The 11,726-nt window shown below is 37.8% G+C and overlaps 1 protein-coding gene across 4 annotated transcripts in view; it reads left to right on the forward strand.

Moving 5' to 3' along the window:
- Positions 1 to 9,763, forward strand: part of FCHO2 (FCH and mu domain containing endocytic adaptor 2) — a 99,707-nt gene extending 89,944 nt beyond the window's left edge. For all 4 annotated transcript variants that reach the window (XM_055790448.1, XM_055790449.1, XM_055790450.1 and 1 more), the window contains 4 exons: positions 2,166 to 2,365; positions 4,502 to 4,566; positions 7,053 to 7,217; positions 7,468 to 9,763. In XM_055790448.1, the coding sequence (XP_055646423.1) occupies positions 2,166 to 2,365; positions 4,502 to 4,566; positions 7,053 to 7,217; positions 7,468 to 7,490 (453 nt within the window). In that variant the 3' untranslated portion in view covers positions 7,491 to 9,763. The remainder of the gene's footprint in view (positions 1 to 2,165; positions 2,366 to 4,501; positions 4,567 to 7,052; positions 7,218 to 7,467) is intronic.
- Positions 9,764 to 11,726: the final 1,963 nt, after the last annotated feature.

Below are 11,726 nucleotides of genomic sequence, written 5' to 3' on the forward strand. Positions count from 1 at the left end.
AAGAGACTGCCCTGGTGGATGAGGGGAGAGCAGTGGATATTGTCTACTTAGACTTCAGGAAGGCTTTTGATGTTGTTTCCCATAGCATCCTCCCAGAGAAGCTGGTGAAGTACAGGCTGAATGAGCAGACACTGAGGTGGACTGAAAACTAGCTGAATAGCCAGGCCCGGAGGGTGATGGTCAGTGGCATGACATCTAGTTGGAGGCTAGTAACTAGCAGCATACCCCAGGGGTCAATACTGAGTTTACAGTCCTGTTTGACAGCTTCATTAATGATCTGGATGGTAGGGCAGAGTGTACCCTCAGCAAGTTTGCTAATGCCACTGAACTGGGAGGACCTTTTGGATACACCAGAGGGTCATTCTGCCCTCCAGAGAGACCTCAACCAGCTGAAGAAACGGGCTGACAGGAACCTCATAAAGTTCAACAAGGAGAAGCATACCTGGGGAGGAACAACCCCATGCACCAATATATGCTGGGGGCCGCCCAGCTGGAAATCAGCTTGGCAAAAAAGGACCTGGGGGTCCTGGGGGACACCATGGTGAACAGGAGCTAATCATGTACCCTTGCTGCAAAGGCAGCAAATGGTCTCATGGACAGCATTGGGCAAAGTATTGCTAGTAGGGCAAGGGAGATGATCCTTCACTTCTCAGCACTGATGAGGCCACACCTGGAGTACTGTGTCCAGTCCTGGGTGGTCCATTGCAAGAGGGCCATGGACATACTGGAGAGAGTCCAGTAAAGGGCCACAAAGATGATGAAGTATCTGTCCTGCAAAGAAAGGCTCAGAGAGCTAGGACTGTTCAGCCTGGAGAAGGGAAGGCTCAGGGGGGATCTTACCAATGTATACAAATACCTGAAGGGAGATTGTAAAGATGACAGAGCCAGGCTCTTTTCAGTGGTGCCCAGTGACAGAACCAGAGGCAATGAGCACAAAAAGAAACACAGGAGGTTCCCTCTGAACATCAGGAAACACCTTTTTTTTCCTGTGAGGGTGACTGAGCAGTGGAACAGGTTGCCCATAGGAGTGTTAGGAGTGTGGGAGTCTCCATACTTGGAGATAAGCAAAAGCCACCTGGACATGGTCCTGGGCAGCTGGCTCAAGGTGGCCCTGCTTGCACAGCAGGGTTGAACAGGATGACCTCCTGAAGTCCCTTCCAACCTCAACTATTTGGTGAACCTGTGAGAAGGTGTTCTGGCTGTCAATAAAAAATCTTGAAAATTCAAGACGGACAGACTCATTCCAAAGGGAGAACAGGGATTCGCTAGGCCGCCGTTGAAATCATTGAACATCAGAGACAACTGTCTACACCAGAGAACAAAATAACCTGTTAGTCCAGCTATTAATACCATTGTAGTTTCCACATCCTCCCAATATAGTTTAAAATCTTGGCATACTGAATCTATAAAAATCATGTTAGGCACACAGAATTCCTGAGAAAGATGGAAGGAGCAAAACATTTCTTTGGATTGGAGAAATGAGTACTGTGGAAGAATGATATCTATTTATGATCTTTACTCTTGGGGAAAAAATGAGGCATTGGCACGCAGAAGCCCTGACAAATAGAAAAGGTTATGGGCTGCCAAGGAAAGGTGAGAAGGGACACCAGGACATAGCAGTATCCTCGGGTACACTAGGAGGGTGGTAGAGATGCAGCAGGGCAGTAGCACAAGCTCAGCCACAGAAGCAGCATCCAGCTTATCTGCAGCAGGGAGATAATGCTTTGAATAGGTAAGAACTGTTTTGCTGGCTGCCTGTCTCATAATGACAGGTATTGCCCTCTGCTGCTGGCTGCTTGGGCAACTGAATTGGTATGGCACGCAACTGCTAAAAATGAAGGCGTTTTGCTGCAGGTACGCTTCTTGTGTGGGGCAGAACACAAGACTAAAACAAAATTATTTTGACTTACAAAAGCCAGAACAGGAAGGAGCTTCATGGGCCAAAGGCAGTTTAAACCTTTTCTTTAATTATTTTAATTTAAAATTAAAAGAAGAGGAATTACTTTAGGCTGCGACGGTCTTCAGAATTCTGCAATTAAGGAGTCGGAGGTCAATTGTTGTCTTGATCTTCTGTCAGGATTTAGTTGTATTTGTATCATTACCTCATTCTGCCCAAAAGGGGAATATTTTAATTAAGCTACTTTCAATGGTTTATTCTTTTACAGGTATCCTCAAATGGCATCCAGTCCACTCCCTTAAATCTTGCAACTTACTGGAAATGTAATGCTAGCACTACTGATGTGAGAGTGGATTATAAGTACAATCCAGAGTCTATGAATGTGCCTAGTATGCTCTCTAACGTCCAGGTTGTGGTACCAGTAGATGGAGGAGTAACAAACATGCAATCACTTCCACCTGCAAAATGGTAATATTAATACTTTTGAGGTTATTATTTTGGATTCATTTCAGGGTATTCATTAGTGTCATAGACAGCCTGAAAATTTTCACTGGAAGAAACAGCTGATTTTTTTTTGTTTTGTTGTGATAAAATGCATAGTATCAGATATTTAGGACATTTTCTGGTTCACAACAGACCATGTGCAGCCAATTTGAATAAACTAAAATGAGACAATATACACCCGTTCCAATTGTGTAATAAACAGGCCTTTATGAAATTTCCAATGTTTGCTTTCTTTTGGCCAATAGACAGGATAGACATTTTTAATACAGTAACTTGAAAACATAATCTCTTAATGGTTAAAACACATTTTGTGTGTTTATATAAATATATTTATGTATATGGATTAGAGAGAGAGAGTAGAAGAAAAGCAGTTCTTGAAAGAATTTCTTGATTTTCTAGCTTAAAAATTAGCTTCTAATTGAAATGGGTTTAAACCAAACCTGAGTAACTGAGGAACTCTTCATAAGACAAGTAGCACTGTCACTCAATTCAAGCGTCATGCAGAGTATTATCTGACTAGCAGCTACCAGCCACCACCTTCTAAGCCTACATGTACAGCAGCACTTGAAAGTGAGACACAGACCATGGGTAATTATGTTTCTGGAAGTTAATGAAAACAAGCAGAGGGTAGTGGGAATAGGTAAAGCAGAAGGTGAGCAGATTTCAACCACTGCACCTGTGGTTTGGTAGCACATAGGTACCTTCCCAGCTGTAAGGTAACTCCTGGACTGTTAATTCCCAGAAGAGTCTTTTTAATTTGAAGAGGGCAAAGAATACCAAGTTCAAGGAAGCCAGGCTTTTTTAACTTTGTTATTTACAGGTCAGTTTACCTTATAAAGCAAGGTTCAGAAGAAAAATAAACTGCATGCATTTATCAGGGAGGTTCTGGTGTTTATGGAGGGAAAACATTCAAATATGTTAATTGGACAAAATGGTAATACCATTTTAAGTGGAAAAAAATCCTGGCAGGACTGAATCTTTCTTGACTTGGTATTTCAAGAGAGCAATACCTTTAACAAAATCACCTTAAGTTTATTCTGAGTGAGGGTAGGTTCAGTATCCTGCCTGAACAACGTGACTAGAATGACTGGTGAAGCCAGTCTCCCTGCCCGGGCTCCTTGCACAAAACCTTCTGTAATGACGCCTGAGTGAGAGCAGGAATGCCCGGGACCCAGCACACCTAGTGTTAGCTAGGAAGACTCAAATCTGAGTGACAGTTTCATTACAGATCATCTGATTAAAGGATTTGAGCCAGATTCTTTCACCTAGGTAACTACCCAAGGCCAGAATTTTGAGCCTGGAAAACTGACAAAAAACCAAAAAAAACCCCAAACAAAACAAAATACAGTCATGTTCCAGGCAGCTGTAGTATTTGTGGTGTGCTACCTGCTTGGTCTAGTGGATTGGGTGGTGGGGTTTTGATTTTTTAAAAATAAATGGTTTATGACTTGACCTCCTGCAACTAACCACTACCATCTGTGCTACTTGTGTGAGCATTTCACTCCTGCTACACCAATGCCAAAGGCAACTGCAAACCTGTCAGCGCTTCATGCTGCTCACAGCTTTGAGTTGTTGACTTTCCTTCAATGCAACTGCTGCAATGTGCTCCAGGAGGTAAAATGCCCTGCCAGCTTAGGTACTTTGGTGCTTGGTGCCCTCCTCTGCCCCTTTACAGCTCAGAAGTGAGCGTAAACCCTGTATCACTTACAACAATTCATTTTACTAGAGTGGAAGCACACTAACATTCATGCTGCCAGGAGTATCTCATCCCATCATCATGAGGCATAAAGACATAGCTTTCAAACTGCTTGCAGAGTGTTTGGCCTGTCTTTACCCTTTGAGACTACGGAGGGGGTTGAGTTGTGGAGACACAGCCGGGCCGTAAGATAGCATGAACTGTATCAAAAGGTCCAGAGCTCTGCTGCTCAGGGGCAATGCAGACACACCCTTCTCTTCATCTGTTTGCTTTGTATAGTTCCCACAAACATACCTTGTGTAATATTTTTATAAACCTCCATTTAGAGATGTCTGTAACCAGTGTAAATCTGGGTATAATATGCCAAAACTGGTGCTTATAACTAACCTGCCATTCTCTTACAGGAATGCAGACCAGATGAAAGCGTATTGGAAAATATCTAGCATTTCAGAGAAGTCTGAGAATGGAGGCAAGTTGAACTCTTATTATGTTTCCTTGTACATAAAAATTGTAACAGTAAAAAGGTAATTATTATAGCCTCTACACTCTCACGCTTGTTTACACATCATCTCACACTGTATCCTGTTTACCAGTTTACCTTGTTCTCAACTAACTTCCTCCTGAAGAGTTTCCATTAACAGTGAGATGTCAAAATATAAATGTATTAATTAGCTATAAAAGAAAAAAAATGAATGAAGCCCCCTGAAAGCAGTTGGTAGGTCTAAAATAGAGTTTAGACTTAGTGAGAAATTATTACATTAATGCTATTTGGAAATGAGCAGTTATTCAAAGGAAAATATGTTCAATATCTGTGTCTTGCCACACACTAACAATAGCAATAAAGTAGAAAGATGTACAGGGAAGACCTAGGGGACTGTGGAGAAGGGGAAAAAAAAAAAAGATCCAAAAGTCCTGTGCTGAGGTAGGCTCAACAATAGATGATTCTTGACCAGCATTTTGAGGGTCTTTGTTTTGGTCACATGTTGTTTATGGTCATATGTACGACTCCAGAAAAAAAATTAATCTATGCACATCTGCTGAGAGTGGTAATTTATATAGCATTTTATAAGGTATCAATAGTTGTCCTCTGCCCACCTGCCTTTCCCTGAGGTCTAGTCGATGTTGCAGCCCTTACAGCCTACGCAGGTGCAATGTTCTTCTGAAGCAGAAAACAGATGGCAAAGGGAGTCATCTTATCCTCAAAGCCTCTGTAGAGAATGAACTCATGGTGTAAAGGGCGGTCCTTAAGCCCTGTTTAAGAATTTAGTGTAGGGCATTATGAGAGCACAGATTTGCTTATAAATATGACTGGTTTCATGTGGAAACCACAATCCTGGGAAGGGAAGACCTCTTGTATGCCTGCAAAGGCTGCAGAGTTGTGGTCATCATTCAAACAAAACCAGAGAGAATTTTATGTGACAGAAGTTGTTGCTGTGTTCTGGTGTACTTTGTCCTTCACTGACCTCACAGTTCTTTGCCATCTGTCTTCCATTATGATTATGTAGGGATAGCTGTCTTCTTTTCCAAACTGTGAGCTTCTTTTAAGAAAAATTGCACTAAAACACAAATGCAGCCAGATGAACAGCTACTGTATACCTGCAGAGCAGCATAAAATGGACTGCCAGTGATGCAGATTGCATCTTGTGTGTGTTCAACAGACTGGCACATATCCCACTGCTTCTGATATATTCCCTTCTCTTTCCACCATCTTTCTTCCCCTTTTCTTTGAGTATAAACATGTAGTACTCAAAATACGCTGTCTAAGAAGAAGTAATACTGTGATGGTTTTACACTTACAGAAACAAAGGGAGAAGTTGCACAAACACTGTTAATAATAGGTCAAATGTGTTGAAGTCTTCTTTGTTCTAGTGTACAGGGTGGTAAAGTGTTTTGGGGTTTTTTTATGCTCAAACACATTTATGTAAATTGTCAATTGCAGACAGATAAAACAGAACAAACTTTCAGAGCACTTGAATATATGAGTTTCTATACTTAGAGTGGAAAGAAGTTCCAGTTTACCCTAACTGTGGCAGACCTACTGAGGAAATGAAATGGACTTTAAGCCAAATTTATCAAGAGCAAGCCATTGCATAAAAGAGTTTCATTCATTAATTCAGGCTTTTACCCCAGTAACATTTCACTTACTAACTTTTCTCATCATTTAGCAGTTCCTATTGGAATAGCAAGTTGTTGTAAAGAAAAAATACTTGACTTTCATTATTCCATTATTAATTATTTAAAATTCATTCTTCCCAGCATATTTCGCAAGAACAAGAAGTCTTGTTTAAGAACTAGAAAAAAGAATCTAGTAACAACATTGAGGGCTTTTTAAGTGCCTTGTATTGACTACAGAAATGTACATAAAATTATTTTGAAATATTGCTGCTTTATAACAGCATCAAAGTGATGACACTTCACCACTGTCTCTGAAAAATCAACTGAAATTTCTGGGTTAAAGTATTTAATGAGACCTTGTCTTTATTAGAAAAAAAAGAATTTTTCATCTGGGTACATTGCTGTATAGCTGCATTTCTTCCAGTGGTTTTGTTTGTGTACATTCATCCAGACAGATTGTGACAACACTTAAATATTCTGATGTACTTTCAAATCTGCCGATGAAAAGTACGAGACAGGTGTTATTAAGTGATTATTTAAGGAACAATCAGATATTTCAAATGATAAGTGATTACCAGGCTGTCTAATACACACATTCTTTATAATCTTGCAGAAATGTGTATAATTTCTCTTTAAATTATTCGCTAGTCATTGTCTTAAACAGAGTATTGGGGGAAAAACAGACTTTCACTGTCATCTTTTTTGAAAATTTTGTAGGACTGCTGCTAAGAATAGATCTCAAAGGTCACCATGTTAGTTTCACTTCTTACTGCTAAAAAGTTTGGGACATCATCTTGTTCTTGCAAAACAACCAGCTTTTCGGTTTTGTTATTTTTGTAGGTTCTGGATCCCTCAGGGCAAAATTTGAACTTTCAGAAGGGCCCAGTAAACCAGCAACACTTGCAGTGCAATTCATTAGTGAAGGAAGCACCCTTTCTGGAGTAGATGTAGAGCTTGTAGGCACTGGCTATCGGCTTTCCCTCCTTAAGAAGAGATTTGCCACTGGTAAGACACTGACATGCTTATATATTCAAGTTAATATTACATATTCTATAGTGCTGAATTATAAAACATGAAACTGTTAAGTAAGTGATGCATAAATAGTTGCTTTTTATTAAAATGTGGCTGAAAACTGTTTCACAGATTTTTTTATTCTCCATAGTCACTCAAACTGCTCACAGGAAAATACTGATAAAATCTGTTTTGTCTAGTGACTACAAAAAAACTGCTTTTTTTTTTTTTTTTTTTTTTTCAGGACGGTATATGGCAGATTGCTGATGTACCTGTGAAAGTCATTGGATCAAAGGAGTGCAAGAAGCTCACTCTGCCCCTCTTTACTTGTCAAACACTATTTTAATATGCATTAATTTTTTTAAAATGTTGACCTACTTTGAGGCTGAACTACGGAACAGGAAATGCACTTTTAAAAGTCATTTTGCGAACTTTTTATTACTTTATAATAGCACTGAAGTTAACTTCAACACTGTCTGTAAATGATCAACTGCAATATTTGGGAAAATTTGCTGAAATTTTGGTAAATTTCTATAGATGAAATCAAAACAGTAATCCATAGTTGTAATGGAAGTATAAAATTGTATGTTATACTGTAAGCAGTAAACCTAAAAATGTAGGAGATTAAGAAATATTTGAGGTTTCCATAAGTAATATTAATTTTTCAGATTCTTCAACTGCCAGTTTTTAAAGAAAGCAGAGGCAAAGTCTCATGTAATTCTTGTATCCACTCATGCCACAAAACCAGCTGAGTTAGAGATGTATAAAAGAAATGTACCTTGATGCCCATGTATCATATATTATTAACATAAAAGTTGTTTCATATAGGGTTTTTTCCTAAGTGCAATGTGTTACAAAATTGCAAAAGACAGCAGAGATTTACTTCTGCAGTTAGTAAATTTTATGGGCATTGTGATTGTTTTAATTAATGGTGTAGATTTAATTTATTTTTATATGAACTGCATAACATTTGTGCCTTTAAAAAAAGCCCGTGCCTATCCAATTTGTAATTCATGTGCCTCACTTCATTTTTCAAAGTTTGGCTCTTCATCAAGAAAGCACAGTGTTTGTATAATACACACAACTTTATAAAAATTTCTTTGACTGGGATTTATTTAGAAGGCACATTTGCAAAGAGTTAAGATTGTTTTAAAAGGAGTTTAAAATACTGGATTACTTCCTCATGGAGTAATTCCAATAAATGTGGCTGTAGTAAAGGGTGATGCATTATGCAGGACTTCGAAACTTTGAGATAGTAACTTTAATGTCACCAAAGATGAGAATCCTGAAAAATCTCCGAAGATGGTAAAAGCAAACTTTCAAAAGCAAACAGCATTTCCCTTCACTTTTACTGCAGGTCTTCAGACTGTGAGTGGTTTTGGGATATATGATGTGAATGTAAACTTAATACTTTGGCAGGAATAGCATTTTAGAAGTATATTTTATGGCAGCAGGATGACAAGTACTGCCATTTATATTAGTTTAATCTTTTTCTGTAACCACCAATTTTAATATTTGTATTGTCACCTAATCTGCTTGCCACAGCCTAAGCACAGGGAAGTGACACATAAGTAATATTTTTTAAAGCAAGTCACTAATTTAGAAAATCTTCTACGTATTTCTATCAAGTGTTTTTTCAGTGCTGAAATCAAAAGTACTGGGGCAAACAGTAACCTGCCCATGGGGATATATGACTATTTTGAATACCTGTATCTATTTTAAGTTCTGTATTATATATATGTTTTCAGTGAAACGTGCTTGAACTAATTAATGCAAAACCAGTAATGAATGGACTGATGAAGCTTTACAAGAAATTGAGCTTTGTAGAAGCTGCGTAAATACTAATGTATACTACAACTTTCGCAGATGAGAGTTCTATTGTTAGCACTAAGCACATACTGTACTGTAGATTTGATGGCAAGAGTATATTTGGCTTTTAATTTGCTAATCTGATGGAATGGTAAATTCCTAACTCATAAAATGGTACAGTCTTTTTACTGGAATCTTAATTGTAATCTGCTTTGCAATCAAACTGTGTTTAACAAGACAATATTTTATTAATGAAAACCCAAAACTGCGTTGCTATTTTTAATCAAGTATTACTTTCTTTTATAAGTTAAATGAAGTAGTTATGTTTCAGCACTTTTAAACTAGCCTTCATTCAGGTAATTATACATACTTTTGCATTGGGTGCAGGTTACAATTTTGAAGCCATACAAGTTTATATAGACTTTTTGTAAAGAAATTCAAAAACAATGTAAAAAGCACATGTAGCTATCTGATAAAAGCAAAAACAAAACATACATAGCAAGCTGGTTCTTGCTTGTGTGTACAACAATATCCATTGTAGCTGCCTCCTAAGAAAATTAACTTGTAAACACAACTCTAAAGAATCTGAAATTTTATGAATTGTTATTACATCAGACTGTAAATTAGAGCATACAAGTTTATCTTACAAAAATTGTAAATACTTCTGATTTTTCATAAAATGTAAATTTTTAAAAATATGCACCCATAATAAACATGTAATATATAATTTACATACTGATTTATATTGCCTGTACTTTTGCATAGTCCCACAGAGCTTCTAAGCGATAATAGAACAAAACTATACCTGTATTGAAAAATGTTAATTTCTTTTTCAGTGATAAGGGGTAGAGATAATATACAAAGTCTTTTACATATTCAAAAAACACCACACAGAATGTGGGTGGAAAGATGACTTCTGCAAAGAGTTGCAGCTTTACTAAACTGGAATGCCTGAGATGTCTACAAAAAATGGATTATGCCTTTATGATTAACTAACCACTTAGATTAGGCAGAACTGTAGATACATTTATTAGAAAAATCTCAACTTGATAGGCATGAGCTGCTCTGTAAATTGTGCTATCAAATGCTGTACATTCCGTAACTTCCTTAAGCCTGTATCTTGTTGAGTGCACAGGGAAAAAATCAGTAGCAAGATTAAAGTAATTCTTTCTGATTTCTTCTGTTCCACCAGTCTATAAAAGTAGACCATTTAAGTACTACTACAGCAGCCTGAGAGTAGTCCTTCTAAGCTGCAACTACAGAAACAAAAGTTGAAACTGAATAAATGTGTTTGAATCTGTCTCTTTCCTACTAATCCCACAGCCTATGTAAGTTTAGTCAGTCATGACATTAGATTCATTTTCTCAGCTGGCTAGATATCATTGCACAAAGTACCATTCTTGTCATGCTGGAAGGCAATAGTCCAAGAGCTTGATTCTTATCTTCTGCTAGAAGGCAGGAGTGAAGAATGTAAGTGCCTGATAGTCAGACCAAATGGTCCATCTAGCCCAGCAGCCTGTCCAACAATGGCCAAAGAACAGACTGTGGCATGGAGAGCTCACAAGCCATTTCCATTCTACTCCTCCAGCATCCTCAGTTACTGGATGATAGGGATGTAAACAAGTACAGAGCTGCTCAGTTCTTCTAGTATTCATTGAACTTCAAAGTGTCAGAGATCATTGCTCTGCTCTGGGACTTCTGTTAACATTTGACTTTTGTTATTGTAAGCCAGTGCCCACATACTACTCACAACTACTGTAAACTGGATTTATACTGCTCAGGCAGGTTTGTGATTATCTGAGTACGTGATCAGGTAGTTTTTCAGGGGTAACTGACTACCTCTACCACTGCCAAATTTATGTAGGGTATTTGAAGGAGGTAAGATATTTGATTATCAACTGCAACAGCATGGGAGTTACAGCTGTGTTGGGTTTTGCTATCTATCTAGAAAGGAAGGTCTTGCATCATGCCAACAAGGATTAAATTTTAAAACTTGTGTGTTTGAGAAGCTTAAGATAGGCATCTTAATATCTGTGTACCTTTTGTTTTCTTGGAATTGCTACATAATTAGTTTCCATTTCAGTTGTCATGAAAGGGCAATTTTACTTTAGAACATGCAAGTAAAAACTCTGGAATTCCTCCAAGGATAGAGTAAGCTAAAAACAGTTCAAGGTACTAAAGCAGCAAATAACATACTGTGTGGTGCCCTTGACAGGACTGATAACCAGGCCCCTTCATTTAAAACTTAATGCTTATATTCCAGTTTGCATATTATTACGCTACTGAGTATTCCTTCTCAACTCAGTTTGACCTCCATGTTTACCAACATGTTGATTTTTAAGTTCTCCCTTAGCTCATTCAATAACCAACAGAATGCAAACAGTCTTTAAAGAATAAAATAATCTTAAAAACACAAGAGGCCTTTTCTGGATTACTTATTAAATATTTAATACTCATATTCTGCATTTTCTGTAGTTGCTTGCACTTCCTTTGGAATCCATTCTTTCCATTTTTAAATCTGGGATGGCTATTTTAATTATTATAACTGAAGTATGATTTTTTTTGCTATTGTCCCAGCTATATTTCTTTCAAAAAGCCTTGTTCTGTAACTTAGCTTTTATTTTTTCATTATTAAAACCTAGCTGGTATAGTTTTTTTAAAAAATAGGTTTAATAATTACAAGCCATAAATCAT

Source organism: Falco peregrinus, chromosome Z (genome assembly GCF_023634155.1).
Source record: "Falco peregrinus isolate bFalPer1 chromosome Z, bFalPer1.pri, whole genome shotgun sequence".
NCBI lineage: Eukaryota > Metazoa > Chordata > Aves > Falconiformes > Falconidae > Falco > Falco peregrinus.